The 19,905-nt window shown below is 45.9% G+C and overlaps 1 protein-coding gene across 2 annotated transcripts in view; it reads right to left on the bottom strand.

Moving 5' to 3' along the window:
* The window catches only part of LOC114789968 (rho GTPase-activating protein 6-like), a 69,153-nt gene that overhangs the window by 30,323 nt on the left and 18,925 nt on the right, over nt 1-19,905 (bottom strand). The window contains exons 1-2 of one of the 2 annotated variants that reach the window (XM_028979478.1): nt 12,277-12,364; nt 12,106-12,204 (exon numbers count right to left, since the gene is read on the bottom strand). The exons of the other annotated variant lie outside the window; for it this stretch is intronic. Coding sequence (XP_028835311.1) covers nt 12,106-12,147 — 42 coding nt within the window. The 5' untranslated portion in view covers nt 12,148-12,204; nt 12,277-12,364. Of the gene's footprint in view, nt 1-12,105; nt 12,205-12,276; nt 12,365-19,905 lie in introns of those variants that run through there. 2 annotated transcript variants of the gene reach the window in all.

Here is a 19,905-nt window from a genome sequence, read left to right as displayed (position 1 = left end):
ACACGCCGCATTCCTGCATGAACTGATCGCGGCCCGATCTTATACCGCACCACGAATTTCCACAGCAGAACTGCAATGAGCATGTGCATTTATTACAATGAACATGTTAATTACAGCATTTTGTGTCTGAACTGCACCTGATTGGCCAACACATTCGAGAAGCATAAACGGATTTGATTGGCTTTGACTTCATTTTTGGGCCACCAGCAACATGATGCATTGGCCCCACAATTCAGTTTGGTCGCGCCTGAGGTACCTCCATAGATGCCTCTGTCCCCACTGTAATAATTTTAAATATTATTGCAAGATATAGTCTTAATTTTTTTTTAATTAATTCTTTGTAAAATGTGTTATAAATTGACAGCCTAGAAAAAATATGTCAAATATTTTGTTTAAATTGTTATTTTTAAATTATTTTTTTAGTAATATTATTTTCTATATTTTTCTCTGACTGGAGAAATACCCTTATCTACAAAAATATTGTAATGTATAAAAGAAGAGTGGCGCCAATAGCATTATAGCAACATGTAGAAGTGAAGTGGAGAAAGAAAAGTAGAGTCCAGAGGGCAGAGTGATGCAGCTTCTGGCCTGGTGTCTTCTTCTTCACGTTGGCACGTTCCTCCCCAGCCGCCAACCTGCCCTGCATCTGTTCTCTCGTTCAGCCACGCTCGGCTCTGACTGCCAACTGCTCCTCCGGGCTTTCCTCTCCCAGACGAGAGGAGGCAGGCGCTACCATGGCCATGGCACGGGCAGGGGCGGTTACATAATCGGCTCCTCGGAGGAGACAAGGCTGGGGAGGTCCACAAGTGGTCCAACAGAGCTGTACATTAAAAAAACTCCACCGACGGTGGATGGGGTAGTTGTCAAAATCATTTACACTCTTTCCCTTGATCAACATGAACACTGAATTCGTGCTAACTGGCTCTGAACAGCTTTCTACAGTCAATACACGTCTGTATTGTTTTCATTAAAATTAGGGCTAGGCCATATGTAAAATATTTACAAATATTCAAATTATCATTCTATATGAGTATTACGATTATGGTGATATTTCAGATCATTTTGATGTTCCAGCTTTGTTAAAACATAATTTTGGTGTATTGTGGCTCTTTTTCTCACTTTCTCCATGTTAGTCACATTTAAATGTTTCAGATCATAGGGGTGTAACCATACCCAAAGCTCACGAGGCGAAACACGAGACGTTCACGAGAACGAGACTTTAATAATAGTTTCAAGAAAAATTTTATGCAACAAAAAGGGCTTTCATTAAACACTTTTAAAGGTTTTTCCACAAACTAGACTGATGTGTTTCTTTTTCTGATTTCTTAAATCTCCTCAGACTTTAAGAACAGTGCTTTAACTATGCGTGGCCTTCTAACCTCTTAAAAAACTATATGCCGTTCAAGCTGAACTTCCACAAAATTAAACATAAATAGATCAAATGAAATATCCATGATCATCGTATGTGGTGGAAGTTGGAGGAGCTTCTGCTTGGACTTGCAGTAGCTGTTGAAATTTGATGAAAAAAAAAAAAAAAACGGCCAAGCGAACATGTCCCTCATTTAACACCGAGGCCTTATTAAAAGCCCCAAAAAAGCATTTCCCTGCATATCATACCGTTTATGACTGCGCATGTGACAAATAAAATGTGAATTTGAGGCCGGCTTGTGTAGCTAAATTTATAGTGTGCACTTTCTATGCGGCTCCAATCCTGCTTCGCGTACAGCTACATCCATATTGCGTGCATTGTCAGTCACAATGGCGGTGCCAAGGTTTGGTCTTTTAAGCTCCCAGTGTGAGACCCCTGGACGTCCAGCCATTGGTCGCTCTCTGCCTCCTTCAGGATCGGAACAAGTTTGGCCTTACGCACGTGTGACGGAATGTTGTCCTTTGGTTCTAACGTGTTAAAAAGACTCGTAAGTCCGTGTTTTTCCACGACAGAAAATGACCTCATGTCCCTTGCAATAAAAATGTCTCTTGTGACATCTGCAGCTCTAGCGCTCGAAGCAGAGGTGCGTAGGCATGTTTCAACGCTGTCTGTCCCTTCAGCATTGTCATCGCTGGTGCTGCTGAAGATGCTCTGAAGGTGTTTTTGCGTACGGTAATATTTTCTTGCAGTGCTTACATAGTTGGGGCTACTTTTAGAAGAACTTCTTCGTGGCACGCCGACCGCAACTGGCTACCGCTCACGAGATAGCAGTGACCTCAACGAGACGTACCGAGAGGTTTTAATATCGCGAGATCTTGGTGTACGAGGTCTCCTTCCACCCCTAACAAATGATATAAAATATTAGACAAAGAGAGCACAAGTACATTTACATTTACAGCATTTATCAGACGCCCTTATCCAGAGCGACTTACAATCAGTAGTTACAGGGACAGTCCCCCCCTGGAACAATTTAGGGTTAAGTGTCTTGCTCAGGGACACAATGGTAGTAAGTGGGATTTGAACCCGGGTCTTCTGGTTCATAGGCGAGTGTGTTACCCACTAGGCTACTACCACCCTACAAGTAAACACATAAGACCCTGTGTGACAGGGGCGGTAGTGGCCAAGCGGGTAACACACTCGCCTATGAACCAGAAGACCCGGGTTCAAATCCCACTTACTACCATTGTGTCCCTGAGCAGGACACTTAACCCTGAGTGTCTCCTGGGGGGGACTGTCCCTGTAACTACTGACTGTAAGTCGCTCTGGATCAGGGCGTCTGGTAAATCCTGTAAAGCTTGGCGCTGTGGAGGAATTTTTTGTCCACCCATCTGTCCAGAATTGTTGTAGTTCAGCAACGTTTGAGGGTTTTTGATCATGAACCGCCTTTTTAAGGCCATAGCATCTCAATATGATTCCGATCGGGACTTCGACTAGGCCAAAGTCTTCTTTCTTTTTTATTTCAGCCAACCAGAGGTGGACTTCCTCTGGTTTTGGTCCTGTGTGGGCAGAACCCAAGCTTGTTTCAGCTTGAGGTCACGAACAGATGGCTGGACATTCTCCTTCAGGATTTTTTGGTAGACAGCAGAATTCATGGTTCCATTTATCACAGCAAGTCTTCCAGGAAGCAGCGAAACAGCCCCAGACCATCACATTATCGCCACCATATTTTACTGTTGGTATGACTCTTATGCCAGATGTAATGGGAGACACACCTTCCAAAAGGTTTAACTTTTGTCTCGTCAGTCCACAGAGTATTTTCCCAAAGGTTTTGTTTTCTGGTTTTCTTTTTGCTTGGCACTCTGTCATGCAGGTCATTTCTGCCCAGTCTCTTTCTTATGGTGGAGTCGTGAACACTTTCCCTAACTGAGGCAAGTGAGGCCTGAAGTTCTTTGGAGGCTGTTGTGGGCTCTTTTGTAACTCGTGGATGAGTGGTCACTGCGCACTTGGGGTCATTTTTTGACAGATCTCAATTACTTTCTTTCTCATCTCTTCCTGGATTTCTTTGGATCTTGGCATGATGTCTAGATTTTGGGGATCTTCTGGTCTACGTCACTTTGTAGGCAGGCAGGTCTCATTTAAGTGATTTCTTGATTGAGAAGAGGTGTGGCGGTAATCATGCCAGGGTGGGGTTAGAGATATTGAACCACTGTTAAGTTATGTTTTAATAGGAGGGGGCAATCGCTTTGTCACACAGGGCCATGTAGGGGTGGATTTTTTCTTCCTTTATATTAAAAACACACTTTGTGTTACCTTGTGTATATCTAATATTTCTTGATATTCTGAACATTTTTATGTGACTAACATGGAAAAAAGTACCACTGTACACTGTGCATATCACTGTATCTGTATATACATCATGAGTTTTTATTTCAGGCTCATCTCGGTTAAACAGCTGGCCTGGTTCTGCAGATATTTCCATGACGGGTTCACCGCCAACTCCGACATCGTGTCCTGCGGGGCCTGCACATGGCACTTCAGCCCGCATCCAGATATAAACACAGACACTCTCGCCCTCGACAACCTCCTCTTTAAAGGAAGCAAGTGCAAATGTAAAAAAAAGAGCATAACAAGGATCAAGAAATACAATAAATAGGGCAATGGCGTCACCCTGCTGGCGCCTCCACCGAATGTACGTGTGCTGGGGGGAGGTAAAGCTGGAGAAGAGCAGAATGACTGAAAGCAAAGCCCAGGGCAGTGAAGTAATGTTGCACATGACTTATAAAAAAGTTGGTTTTGGGTATTGTGGGACAAACTTTAGTTAAGAAAGTTTTAAAGGTTTTTTGCCTTTAAACTGCTCTACAAAATGTCGATTTCACTGTGAAAAAGTGCATGTGTGTTATCTTGGTAACATGTAATTTTATATGTTTTATATGCATTTGTTTTCGGCTTATCTCAGGATCACTTTTAAAAATAAAATGGATGAAATATATTGTGATAATTGTTTTTGCCATATTGCCTTGCCATAGCACCCGATTGATCATATTACACTTCCTCCCCCCTAAACCCTACGTTATTAGGCCTTTGTCCCCCCCCTTCGTGCCACTCTGCACTGAGCCAGGCTGTCCTTATTCTCCAGCCGGACAATGCCGCCTGAGGCGTATCAGATCAGCTCTGGTCTTTCTAGCAAACTTCACTAAAGGACACAGAAGAACGCCAAAAAGCAGGAGACAGAGAAGCTTCCTGCTCCAGTTTCCTGCTCACATTGTTCCCAGGAGCTGAACTCCACCCAGGGCCGGGTGGTTACTTGATCGAGGGTGCCGTTTTTTTTTTTCCGGGCTCAGAGAGGACAGGGTAGCCGAGGTGCACGAGAACGTGCATCTGACCAGAAGTGCATCGGCGTGTCAGACGCGGGAGTTGTAGGAACGAGGGTGTGGCCGGGCCACAGCCTCTGCATGGGGCATTGTGACGTATTAAGAGTCGTGCTCCGCTACTGTCCCTGCCTTCCGTCCTACGATCGGGAATGTGATACCAGCGTGCCTCGATCTGACATTGTCATCGATATCGTTTCCTGCTTACGAACGAAGCAACAATCCAGCATTATTGGTTCTTCACAAAAAAAAAACAAAAAAAACAATGACATGGCCCACGATTTCTAGAGCCTGTGGCGGCTGCTGGAGCAGGTCTGAGGTCAGCTGGTGCCGGCTGTTAAAAACAGGATGTGGGTGGCGTTCTGCGATGGTGCTGTCTCAGGGCAGCGCCGAGCTTCACCTGTCGGGAGCAACGTCTGATGAACATGAAGTGAAACGGAGAAAACCGCAGGTTCTAACAAAAGGGTGTTGAAATGAATCTCGTGATCGATGCATCACGATGCAGACGTGGGCGATTCGTGCAGAACGTAACTGACTATATGATAACGACATTACTTTCTGGAGCTGGGAGTGACTGTGGCTGCCTCTCCGCGTAGGAGTTTATCCTCATATACACGGACATTCGAAACCAACGGCCCATATGGGGTTTTTTTTTTTTAGCTGCTTGATTGGCGTTCGCTGGTTGCTGTTTAACAGTAGTCGGGATTTCGGCAGAAATTGACATCAAGAAAATGATCTGAAAGTGCAGCCGACTGAACGCTGGTATCATATCATATTTCTTAAATCATATATTCATATATCGATATCAGATTTCTTGATGATTTGGTACACATAATTTCGGCGACCATAATAAATTATTAATGTGGTATTTATTTGTGTACTGCCTGGTTCTGGTGGAATTCATCAGGTTCTTGTCTTCATGCTTGATCACTGTTTGTAACATTGTTTATAACATTTATGCTCTAATCATACAGTACAGACCAAAAGTTTGGACACACCTTCTCATTCAACGTGTTTTCTTTATTTTTATGACCATTTACGTTGGTAGATTCTCACTGAACGCATCAAAACTATGAATGAACACATGTGGAGTTATGGACTTAACAAAAAAAGGTGAAATAAGTGAAAACATGTTTTATATTCTAGATTCTTTGCTCTGGTTACTGCTTTGCACACTCTTGACATTCTCTCGATGAGCTTCAAGAGGTCGTCACCTGATGCTTCTCCAACAGTCTTGAAGGAGTTCCCAGAGGTGTTTAGCACTTGTTGGTCCAGCTCACCCCAAACCATCTGGATTGGGTTCAGGTTCGGTAACTGTGGAGGTCAGGTCTCCACTTTTTGTTAAGTACATAACTCCACGTGTTCATTCATAGTTTTGATGCCTTCAGTGAGAATCTACCAACGTAAATGGTCATGAAGATAAAGAAAACACATTGAATGAGAAGATGTGTCCAAACGTTTGGCCTGTACTGTATATCTATCATTTGTATTTCACAGTGGTGTGTTTTACATCTGATGCATGCATGTTATTAATAATCTACAACTTTCCTCATAACAGGCCGGGATTAACAGCAGAGCAGAAGTTTACAGCTGTGCTCTTCTGACATCCTGTCTGGCTACAGGGTCACTGACCACCCACGAACCCTAAACACACACACACGTCTGTTTTGAATAAGTGTGTATTAAAAATGTGCTCCAAGGCGTTTCTAAATCTCAGGAACGTGAACAACACTCCAATGTAGTCTGTCAGATTTCCTCACGTATGGACCAATGTCTCGACTCCAGGGGGTCACCAGCCCTGGTCCTGGAGGGGCCACACAGTTCCTCAGTTGAATCAGGTGTTGGTGGTGGCCTGGACCAGGATCTCCAGGACCAGGGCTGATGCTCCGCCAATCTACCGTGTCCTCACTCACGCTTCTTCATGAACATTCTGCCTTCTGAATGGACTGCAGGACATTCGTCACCATCACTCTACAAATCTGCCCTGGGAGCTGAACTGACTGTTTTTCAAGAGGTCTATAACTTCCTCCTCCCCCATGTGCTCCGCTGCAGCACAGGAAGTGAAACGAAAGCCGTTTCCTGTCAATCGGTTGCGTCACCCCGAACCCCACAGCTGTCAGCGGCCCCACACAGCGTTTAAAACCACCATCGAGCCGTGACCTCCACTTCCATCCATCAGATGACCCGGTCATCTGCTTTCCCCTTAAAGGATGTCAAAATGCAGGAGCTGACAAAAGGATAAATGTAAGATTTGGACAGATATGTGTGACTGCATGCTTCTTGGGGGCGGTTGTATGGCCATGAACGTCTGGAATATTAATGGCCATTTTATGTAACTCAAAATCCTCCTGTAAGTCACTCTGGACATGTTTTCATGACAGTGGTCGGTATGGGACGGCTGTTATGACCGTAACAAATGAACAACCGGCGGAGACGACCCCAGGTCACCTTCCCACATCAAGTATTTGTCCCACAACGAAGTGAGAGCAGAAGACGTCTGTATTAACCGGCTGTGTCTCAGAGTCCGAGGCGGGCAGCGGTCCAGCAGTCTGCCCAGTGTCACCCGCGGCCAACGAGATGCTCCGATGTTCCGTTGCACTTGGCGCGGGGAGGAGCGTTAAATCTTTTAACGGGGCCTTTCTTCTGGCCTGAGCCGTCCTGTTCCCGCAGCTGGGACAGGGACCTTCCGATATCGGGAACATTGCAATCGCACGGAATTAACGAGGGACCGTCAGCACAACGTCAACGTGCGTCACGAGGGGACACGGAGTCTCCGAGGATTACCGCGCGGCTTCCACAGGCCGAGGCGGTCTTTCTGGAAGAGCCCGGAGTTCTGCTGGGCTTTTTGCTGCCAACAATTGGTCTACAAATGGTCTACAAATGTATCCCCACCGCATCTGTCTTACCAGCAAAGAGCACAACTTCAGAGCGGCGTGAATCGTGATTGCTGGAGGTCTCGCGATTCGATGCCGATTTTAAATCCGTCGGTGAGATGAGCGTTAGGGCCTTGTTCACACGGACGCCTGAACCTGTTTCTGGTGTCCATGAGTGCTGACTACAAAACCGCATTCAGAGGGCGTTCATCTTGAATCTGGCCCACAGCTTCCGGAGCCCATCCCAGGACATTGGTGCCGGACCACTGCCATACAAATTTTGGCCAAAATATTCATAACGCGGGCCATAACGTGGTTAAAAGCAGAGGACACATTTCACTGTGTCACCATGCGCTGTGCTGCAGTGTACAACAATGACAATCACTTCACTTTCTTTCTTCTTTTTTTCCACTTTCATTATTGTTTTTGCCAAAGTACGCCGTGAAAGCTTTCTAGAGTGAGAGCTTTTTCAAAATGGAAAGATGAACATGGGGATGCGGTATCATCAAAAGCGGTGCTTTGAAATAAAATGACACAGTCCTAATGGAGCGGTAATGGATTTCACCAGAATGGAGGCATCGTCTCCAATGGCCAGAACTCAGCAGTCAAAGTAGCTGCCCTACTGAACAATTACAGCATTTACCAGACGCCCTTATCCAGAGCGACTTACAATCAGTAGTTACAGGGACAGTCCCCCCCTGGAGACACTCAGGGTTAAGTGTCTTGCTCAGGGACACGATGGTAGTAAGTGGGGTTTGAACCTGGGTCTTCTGGTTCATAGGTGAGTGTGTTAACCACTAGGCTACTACCACCATCAGGCCCTCAAAACGAGGGAAGAGCGCCCGGAAGTTGTTTCCAACTCTTCGCCTGCTTGGATTTGACCTCTGACCCACATTTACTTGAAGGCATCTGGAGGAGCGTCGGAGGCTCAGAGATGTAAACAAACAGGAGACACGGCCACACACCACCCAGGGAACATGTCCACATCCCTCCGGTTCTTATCTTTTCCACGTATGAAATGAAAAAAAAATCTAGAGTTTATTGTGTGAACAGCCAATCAGGAAAGAGCATTTGCTATTTAAAAGCACACAAACAGTTTTAACTTTCCTCTGGGCAGAAAATAAAAGTTAACTGCATGACAGCCACACACACGTTCGGGATCTAATAAATCTGCTTTATAAATGTGCAATTTTCTGATCCTAAACGTAACCAACAGAACGTCTGACTGATATAAAAGGAGAGCCGGGATATGCTGGGGAGGGACCACTATCGCAGGCACACCGCGTGACTCTCGGGGCGCCAGTCATGACCTTCGACCTCACCGAGGCCCTCCGCCACCTGACCTGCCGCTGACCCTCCGGCTTCTGGAAACCTCCGGGGCCAGCGGCCGACACCTTCCCCACATGGACCCACGTGTGGAGGACGGTATTTATGTGCAGGGAAGAGCGCGGGTCGACCCCGCTTGTTAAAATATTTACAGAGAAGTCCACAAAAGAACGCGGCCCGTGTTTTATTGACGCTCCAGGCCCGCGTGAAACGAAGCAGCCGTAAATAGCGACGGCGTGCGCGGCGGCGTGCGTCCGATTGGCATTCGGCAAATTCACTCCAAAGCTGCTAAAAACGGGCGAAATGCTAACGCTAATTAGCCCCCGAGCACCGTTAGCACGCGGCTGACCTTTCACCCCGACCGCGGCGCTTTCGCTCTGCACGAAGCTGAGAGAGTCCGAACTGGAATGTGTGTGGATAAACGGACAATCTGAAACGCCTACAAACACGCAAAAAACTGGAATGTAGATAAAGTTCGACAACGCAAAGTCGCATACCGTAAAAGTGAAAGATTTCCACACTGAACAAAGTGAACACTGGCTAATCTGTCACACCTAATATTTTATAAGCGAACAGGTTACAGCAGGTTTGATTAATTTACGTGCTAAAATATTAAGCGTAATATTAGGTGTGACTTCAAATGTTTTAATGATGTGTTTGCATAAGCGTTTGCATTTTACAGTGTATGGATATACAGTAGCTGTCGTTTGTTTAATGTGTTTTCTCTCCTTACAGTAGATAAAAAATATGAATTTGCTCTTTTTAACTAAGCTGTCTAATTTATGGTTACGAGTAATTTTTTTTAACTTTACTATAGTGCTACTGAGCGCAGGTTCGTTTGGCTTATTCACATTATGGCAACGTTAAAATATTAACACCTCAGTTGCTTTAACATTCACTTTTTACAGTGTATGGATATACAGTAGCTGTCGTTTGTTTAATGTGTTTTCTCTACTTACAGTAGTTAAAAAATATGAATTTGCTCTTTTTAACTAAGCTGTCTAATTTATGGTTATGAGTAATTTTTTTTACATTACTATAGTGCTACTGAGCGCAGGTTTGTTTGGCTTATTCACATTATGGAAACATTAAAATGTTAACACCTCAGTTGCTTTAACGTTTAGCCAGAGTTCACTTTTTACAGTGTATGGATATACAGTAGCTGTCGTTTATTTAATGTGTTTTCTCTCCTTACAGTAGTTAAAAAATCTGAATTTACTCTTTTTAACTAAGCTGTCTAATTCATGCTCTACTTTACTATAGTGCTAATGCTTCGTTTGGTTTATTTACATTACGGCAATGTTAAAAATATTAAGTTTAACCAGGGTTACCTTTTTTCAGTGCATGTCGAGTGTGAGAAATGTTGTTTATTGCGGGTGGTGTGACAGTGAAAGTGCGTGCGTCACTAATCCTCCATCCCAGCACTCCCAGCATGCATCTGCTGTCAGCTCTGAACCTGTCTCTTCACAACCTCGACTACACATCTTCTCACACACACACACACACACTGCATATTTCCTCCCCCAAAAACACGCACACTCCTCCAAAAAGAAAAACATCAGGCCGTCTTGGGATTCCTCACACTCACACACACACACACACACACACTCGTCTGGTTTCTCCTCTCGTTCTTCTCAGGTTGAGAGATGTTCCAGCTCTGGTCTCTGGTGAAACCACAAACATCTGGCACAGGAGAACAGAACCCAAACTTCCAAAAGATTTTTACACAATCTTCCTGATTCGAGATGCGTTCTGCAGAGGAACGTTCAAAATTCCAGCACACTCCTCCCCAAACTTCACAGCCCCCTGGGGGGTCGACCCGTCAGCCCATCCTGTCCAACCACAGGTCACCCGAATGGTCAGCCACTTTTATCAGATGAAAGGGCAAAAGCGTCCGGGACGGACAGTCCAGGTCCTCCCCTTGATCTTAATTCAACCAATTAAAACACGCGCACGCAGCAGGACAAAAATGGACACCGGACACAGAAAACCCGTCCGATGCCGCCTTCACATTCCATGTCAGCGAGATAAGACGCCGCGGCGACTTCCTGAGAAATGAAAGCGCCGCTGGGGCGTCACCTGTCGCCGGGACGTCCCTCGCGGCCTGTCACGACCTGCGGCCACCGTCCCCTGACGAGCCTGTCATCCCCAGCCGATCAGCAAATGCCCGATACCTGTTCTTATTGGTCCAATGCAGAGAAAGAGTGACCCTGCGACCCTCAACAATGCAACATCCAATCAGGACGCCGGGATTCACAGTTTATATTCTCCGGAAACGGGTTTTCCCACAATTCCTGCTTCCAAAAAGCACCTGCAGCCGAGAGATCAGGAGGTGCTGCGCTGTTACGTAAGACACCCTGCAGCGTCGTTTGGGACAGACGTCCACCTTCAGAAGGTCCTGCGCCCACAGGCAGCAGCAGATCCGATCTGAAACATCTCAGGCATCTGCAGCGTGGAACGGCGAGCGGACTCGCAGATGAAATCATTAAAAGAAAAGAACGGAACAGAAGGAACTTTTTATTCGGACCAGAGTGAAGTTATGCAACTCATGACAGGTCATGCTGCAGGAGAGGTGAGACAAAAACACACACACACACACACACACAACCTGTCGTGCTGGTCTTCAGCAACAGCCAATCAGAGAAGAGGAGCAGCCCCCCTACTCTCCTTAACCCTCATCTCGGCCAGGATGAAGATAAATACTGATGAGTTGATTAAGCCATTACATCGTTACTTAAACCACAAAGCGTCTTATCTTCTAGGAACCAGCTTTTATTAAAAGATCATTTTTCTGTTGAGGGCAAACAAAATGACCAAAGTGTCTCATTCGTTACAACGGGGACCTGATTTAAAAAAAAAAAGACAGATTGTTTGATTCTGAAAAAAAACCCACCATAATAAATGTCCAGTCGGTCCGATAATTAGAACCTGAGGAACCCCGGGGACGACAGCCAGGCGCTCTCTGCTCAGGCATTACAGACCAAACTTTTCAGAACTATTGCTGACTTGCTTTTTTTTGGTTTTGTTTTGATGACATGACAGCATCACTTTCACATCCTCCAACACACACACACACACACACACAGGGCAGAAACAGGAAATAAACAGGCATCCCGCCATGTGTACATGCTGTGCTGCTTATAAGAAGGTGTGATGTGCATCTACTTACGCGGTAGGAAAGCTGGCGCTCGAAGAAAACCGCGTCGCCCATCGCGCCGGAGACCGAGTCCGCATGGAGCGGCGGCGCGCGGGACCATGCACGTAATAACTGCGACAATATTAATATCGATATTAAAAAAGGGGGGGAGAGAGAGAGAGAGAGAGAGAGAGAGAGTCTCACTTCGACACGCGAGAGAGAGAAGGAGACACGTTCCCGAGCAGCGAAGTCTCCAAACGGAGACAGACAGACGCGCAGACGGACGGGACGGGACGGGGCGAGCGAGAGAGAGAGAGAGAGAGAGAAGGGGGCGGGGCGGAGAGAAAAGTCGCGCCACAGCGGTTATTATAGATTCAACACGGAAACATTTCACATTTAAGTCCCTCCTTATCCAGAGCGACTAATAATCGGTAGTTACAGGGACAGTACCCCCCTGGAGGGTTAAGTGTCTTGCTCAGGGACACGATGGTAGCAAGCGGGGTTTGAACCTGGGTCTTCTGGTTCATAGGTGAGTCTTACCCACTAGGCTACTGCCACCCTAACATTTTTATTATTATTTATTAACAAAGGAAAGGTTGTGTCACCCGTGTCCCCGTGTCGTGTGACTTCGCTCCCCCATAACTCGCTAATTATCACGCGAGGCGCTTCTTAGCTAATGGGATTTGATGAGATGGAGTCGAGCAGGAAGCAGTAAAACGGGCAGCCTGGACAGGTGAGGGATCTCTGGGGGCCAAATGGCAGGAGCAAGGACGGACACAACATATTCTCCCCGCTTGACCAAAATACCGTTTCCAGTGATTTATTTTAAATGGCATTTCAACGACACGATGATCAGCCGAATGTTCTTGAGCACAGGCCAACCAGAGTCGACCTCTTCCTGTGCTCGATGGCGGCCCTCAGGGCTCCACCAAAGAGCAGAATGTCTGAGGGCTGCGATAGTAACCAGCCTGAGTTTTAACCGGTAATCATATTGGTTAATCGGCCCGGCCCTCGTGAAAAAAGTGGCCCTCGGTGAACATTTACAGCATTTACCAGACGCCCTTATCCAGAGCTATTTACAATCAGTAGTTATAGTTCCCCCTTGGAGACACTCAGGGTTAAGTGTCTTGCTCAGGGACACGATGGTAGTAAGTGGGGTTTGAACCTGGGTCTTCTGGTTCATAGGCGAGTGTGTTACCCGCTAGGCTACTACCACCAGCCTGCTGCATTCTGGATAGAAGGTAAGAAACCACCCTCAGGCCTTTGGCGGCGAGTCTTTGATGATTTCGTGGCCAGACGTCTTGCAGGGGTGCGCACCAGTTAACCGCTTAATGGCCGAGGGTAGCCGGTGACAATTCACACATCCTCGGCTCTCCTCGGGACCCAATTTCAGAGCCAGACATTTTGGTCTCCGTTTCCCACCAACTCCCCAGGAATGCGTGTTTAGCGCGGACAATGTGCTCTGGAGTTTCTGTCACTGGTGCAAGTGCCACGCCACGCTTGTGCAACGCCTGCTTGTGCGGACAGCGTTGAGCAATGCGGAGGAGAAAATACGCGGCGCTCCAATACAGGTCCCCCCGGGGTCTGTTCCCGCCATATTTCCACACTCGTATTTACACAAGTTAATGGAATCCAGACGCCCCGCCACTCCGGCCGCACTTTCTCCGGGTGGCGTGGAGAGGGCGCTGATCACAGGGCCTGGTGGGCACGAGGAGAGACCATCTCAAACACACACACACACACACACACACACACCACGGACGCCTGATCTGTAAAGCGGCTGCACTTCCTCTCTTTTTCACACACACATTGAACACAGGAAGGTGGCTAAGGTCTGCTAAGATGGAACAGAGCTGTAGAGGAGGAGCTGTGCGTGTCTGAGGGAGTTTCTACAGCTCCAGACGCTACACATCAAACTGTGAAGATGGTACATTTACATTTACAGCATTTACACCCTTATGCAGAGTGACTTACAATCAGTAGTTACAGGGACGTTCCCCCCTTGGAGACACTCAGGGTCAAGTGTCTTGTTCAGGGACACGATGGTAGTAGGTGGGATTTGAACCTGGGTCTTCTGGTTCATAGGAAAGTGTATTTGTGATTGTAATGATAAACAATAAATGGAGAACAAAGTGACATGGCATCGACAAGACAGAAAGGCAGAAGCGAATCTCGAATCACACACGAAGACACAGTCGAGAGAGACGGTGCACATCATATAAACACACAACTTACACACACACACACACACACCTACAGACAAGTCTACCTAGTCTACGTGCCTCTGGGAAACTCCACAGAGCTCAGTGTTGGAGGGGTGAGTCCCTGTCAAAGATCGGCCTCTAGTGGCAAAGTCTCGCCATCAGGAGGGATATGACCGTAGTATCTACATTTACATTCACACTTACAGCATTTATCAGACGCCCTTATCCAGAGCGACTTACAATCAGTAGTTACAGGGACAGTCCCCCCCTGGAGACACTCAGGGTTAAGTGTCCTGCTCAGGGACACAATGGTAGTAAGTGGGATTTGAAACTGGGTCCTCTGGTTCAAAGGCGAGTGTTACCCACTGCCATCTACAGTACTAATACTACCACCACTGTACAGAAGAAGATTAATGCAGGAAAGACATGCTTCAATATTTTCTTCTGACAACCCGTGATGTCTGCGATGCGTCTGCGATGCCGCAGCAATGCAACGCACAAAACGCACATAAACCCATCATCTTTATGTAAGGACTGACTCTGGCAAAGGCAAATTTCATATCCGTGCCATAGGTGAGACCCACACAGGAAGTGGACAAAATGCAGCCTGCATTCATTTAAATAAAACGTGTTTTTAGGGTCCTGTGATTTCTGGAATGCGGAGAAAACGTGCGGAATTGCGGTTGTAAAATGCGGAATTGTGTTTAATTCGCGTTTTTGGCCGCTGCACATTTTTCGTATTGAGGCCGGACCTCTGCAATGTTTATTTGTTTGATACGGTATTTATGTTGATTTCAAATGTGAAGCACTTTTATTTTACAAATTGAAGAATGTGAAGTACCGTCGAATAGTTCTTTGCATGAAAAATGTTTTTTTTATGTAAACCAAGCAGTAAATGCTCAAGCATAATGCCAACAGGGATAAGCTGTGATTTGTTGTATTGCATTTGTCCTTTTTCCCCCATCTACTCCATAATCACAGTTTTTTAGGTGAATAAGTATGTTCATAACGGAAAACGCAGAATTCAGAAGAATAAAATCGGGAAAAAATAAAACAGTGGTTTAGGAAAAAGTAGGGCCCTATTGTTTAACGCGGAGAAGAACTGGGTTCAGGTATGCTGGGTCTGTGGACGCTGGCGGTGCCGGGACCATCTGGGTCTGCTTACAGCATCGCTCGGGGCAGTTAAGCGTTTTTGATTGATGTGTGCGTGAGCAGGAAGTGGACTTTGTTCATGGTCATGGGTCTGAAATATAACCTGCAAGCGAATGGACAGCGTGTTTTCGTTTGATGAATTGCCTGTCGAGGCTGGTTTAGGGGTGACGGAAAGCCACTTTAGCATAAACTCAAGCATCCCTACACCTACTGAAGGGGCCTACTCTGGAACCAAGAGGGGGTCCGCTCCAAGGGCCCTATGTTCCCTCACCTGAGACTGAAGAAACAGGGAGAAATCATTTCACATTCTGTTCTTCTGTAAGATTAATTTTGGAACATATTATAGGTTTTTATTGTTCTGTTTGGTTTTGTTTAGGAACATTTGTATGTTGTCATACTCTAATATGGGGCGCTGTGTGTATATAAACGAGGAAAAACATGATTTTAGCAAATGGCTGCAATATAACAAAGAGGGGGGTCTGAATTATTTCCGTACCCACTGTAAGTGGGAAGTAGACATTTCTGCAAGTGGACATTTCACGGCTGAAACAACAGGAATGCGGCGCTTCAGCTGGCGATGGATGTTGATTCGCTGCCGCTGCTGCTTCTGTTGTTAGGGGCAACCAAACAAAACACTTGACAACAGCGGCACATAATAAAATGCACGCATACGCAGGTCTCAGCGCACAATGTGTGTATTATAAATGTGTAAGAATGTGTATTTTAAGTGTGGAGACTGTCCAGAACTATAAATACCACGGCGTGAACTTCAACAATGAGACGGACAGGACAAAGGACGCACTGTCAGCCTTCCAGAAGAGCCAAATCGGCTGTCTCCATAAACACTACGGGCCCCGCTTTCAAAGCGCAGAGCTGCGGCCTGAGCGTGGACGGGCTCCTTTTCTAGTGTAGGGAGTTATTTCTGCCACCCAAAACTATAGGATTATAACGGGTATATTATCATTTGGAATCTCGCTGATAATATTGGTGCCACCTACACATTGTGTCTACAGATGCTGCGTTGTTGCCATGGTGCTGAGCGAAGCATGAAGAGGACCTTCAGATTGGCTGCAGAGGCTTCTCCATTCGTTCCTGATACTCAAGTACGTCCACATGCTTAATAACAAAGGAATTCAAATGGACGTCATTAACATGACAAGCAAGCCTCCGTTTCAGACACAGTGTTCGGGCGTGTTCCTTCGGGAAGTCTAACGTGTTATGTCTTGCTTGCATGTTTTTATGAAATCACCCCTCTAGACCTGAAACACGGGTAAAAGACAAACCATAGAACGAGGACAGGACACAGCAAGCGTACATTTATACTAATATAATATAATGTATAATGCATTTAACCCATCATCCTTGCCATAAAAGGCACCCGGGGAGCAGTATATGGGGACGGTACCTTGGGGGAGGTGGGACCTCAGTGGCAACTTGGCAGTTCAGGATTCTAACCTGCAATCGATTAAGTCTCAGTCAGGGCTTTTGAGCGCTCACATAATGCTCTCCTACTTCCTTCAGCTGCTCCTGCCAGTCTGGCTGTCCACATCACTGACTAGAGATCTGGCTTTTTCACTCCCAATACCAATCCTAATACCAGTTTGGATACCGGCTGATCCCGAGTCCTGATCCAATAACAGTATTTCATTTAATGAACAAACTGTTTTATTGTGTGGAGGAAACTGTTTTCTGTGCTTGTAAGGCATCATAACACATTACACAAACTTATGCATACACATATTTAATACACAATATTAAAATTAGTCCAAAATGAACTTCCAATAATAAAAAAATTGCAACACACAGTTTCATGTTAAACATGATAAACATGATAGGTCAAAAGGCAAAATGATTATATAAACCAAAAATGTAAAAACCAATTCATCTTCAGTGTAAAAATGATCAGGTCGAGAGAGGCCTGTTGCTCTGACTGCTCTCCTGAAAGCATGAAGTAGACGGGGTTAAAGCATCACGTAATGATTATACAATCGTCACTTTTCAAGTAACATTGAAATTTAAGGTGCAGTCGCCTCAGTTGTAAGGCATATTGAAAATAAGAAATAACAGATGAAAACAGTAGTACAAATAGTTTGTACAAATTACAATGGCATAAGAAACAGAAAAATACACAAAAATACCAATTGCAGTGGATTTGTACAGTCTACTGCAAATGCTCGATGCTTTGTTTCTATTGCATGCAATTAAACTGAACAGGACTCTGAGATAACGATACCCGATCCAGTTATTTCAATCTTTATTTGCTCGATATCCGATACACGCATAGGAACGGTGCACCGCCGCAATTGTGCTGGCAAAGCACAATTTACCCGGACCGGCACAAAAATATTCAGGAAATAATCTTCTTAAATCATTAAATCTGTTCTAAACGTTTGGTAAGATGAGAACTGTGGTTTTATCCCATTTGACATCAGGTAGATGTGCAACCTGTGACACCCGAGACATCCGCAATTGAAATAAATTAATATCAGGAACAAAGGTTCGATTCCATTTTGACGTAAATGCTTTGATCTGGATTGACATGGAGAAAATCTGTATTGATGCTTGAGGGAAATGTGAGCAGATAATAACGGGCAAGCCCTGGCCACCAAGACACGGCAAGCCTACAAAAGCTCACCAGAAACACGCAAAACTTCCGTACTTTCGTTTGATACGGAAATAAATCGTGCTTATTTTCACAATGACAACTGTTACACGATCGGTCGAATATCTGCACATAGCGCAACAAGCATGTTTAGTACTTTTCTTTTCTTTTTTTTTACCTTCACGGCTGCTTTGTTCACTATTGTCATCATTAAAAGCCGCTCGATGAGCTGCTCATTAACACGAGTGAACGGTAAGAAAGTGCCATCGCAGCAAAAGCTTCCCGATTTGGGCCAGTGGTGGCCTAGTGGTTAAGGAAGCGACTCCGTAATCAGGAGGTTGCCGGTTTGAATCCCGATCCGCCAAGGTTCCACTGAGGTGCCACTGAGCAAAGTACCGTCCCCACACACTGCTCCCCGGGCGCCTGTCATGGCTGCCCACTGCTCACTCAGGGTGATGGTTAAATGCAGAGGACAAATTTCACCGTGTGCACCGTGTGCTGTGCTGCTGTGTATCACAATGACAATCACTTCACTTTAAATGAAAATCTTCAACTTTTTGCCCTGTTTGCAGGTTTTTTGGTTTATTACGTAAGATAGTGCACGCAGTGGCTCTCTGTGCAATTTGTCTCCGCGTTTGACCAGATGTCCTCTTTTCCCCTGACATGTCCTAAGTATCGCAAGTATCGCCACCCACACACACACACACACACCACCGTCCCCTTCCTCAAGATCAGAGGAACAAAGCGGTAGGAATTCCATCCAGCATTCCAGAGACGTGGTGGTTAGTAGGTTAAACCCTGACGAGATATGATGAGTCTTCCTCAGAGATTCCACTCTGTCACACACACACCTCCAATTTCCAATCAGACTCTATTCAGCTCACCCAGCCTCTCACCCTAATCTTCTTGCATGGAGTTTAATGAGCCACACACACACACACACACACACAGTTAACCACAGCAGAAGAGTCAATTCACACGCCCACTTGCTCCCATTTCTCGTGCAGTTTGGGTTCTGTTCCCTGCTGCATGCGCTGTAAAAATGGGGTAAAAGCCTGCGGTCAGAGGAATGAGCCGTATCCCTCCCTCGCCAGTCTGGAAAGGGAACGAATGAAGAAAGGACCCAGACGGCTCACGCTGAGAGGGGTCCGACGGGCACCTTGGCGCCTACTCGGCCGCACTGCAGACAGGAAGTTCAGCTTGCGAATGAGCGAACGGGGCCATCGACTGGTACATGAATGCATGCAGGACACTCGTCTGTGCTTTAGGGTTCAACTGGATGGGAATCCACCATGGCGGGACAGAAAATACTGCTCCAGTGGATACAGACCTCCTCTGGTTCTTGGAATGTTCAGGAATTTCATCCTAGCCTCCCTGGGACTCACACAAACACACACACACACCCCAAATGTGTCCGTATCTCCCCAGCCTAGATAAGCCTTTAATAGAGAACATGTGGTAACTCTGACATGTGCGATGTGTAAAGGCGGAACAGAGAGCCTCTGTCCGACAGGCGGGGGTCATCAGATCGGCTCATAACAAGCAGGTGGTGAAGCCCAACCAACCGACCAGTGAAGGAAAAGCCCACACACTTTCAAAATATTCATATTCTTGAGAAAATATCTTTATGAGGTTATTCAGTGTTTCGGTTTCCTGATGATGACGTCACTTCCTCAATCCCCGTCCACACATTATAAATATTTCAGAATGCTTGTGGTGGGTTATAGATATTTGGTGGCAGGTTATAATAAGACAACCTTGTTTTAATTATGAAATGGGATTTGTTCTTTTTGTCTGTTCGATCAGGTACTTACACTATATTGACTGGGTTAAATAGAAATGCATTACAAAAAAGTTTCAGCAACTGCAACTAAA

This window comes from Denticeps clupeoides, chromosome 5 (genome assembly GCF_900700375.1).
Source record: "Denticeps clupeoides chromosome 5, fDenClu1.1, whole genome shotgun sequence".
Classification (NCBI taxonomy): Eukaryota; Metazoa; Chordata; class Actinopteri; order Clupeiformes; family Denticipitidae; genus Denticeps; species Denticeps clupeoides.
The sequence above is the reverse complement of the archived record's forward strand: the minus strand, read 5'-3'. Positions and strand labels throughout refer to the sequence as shown.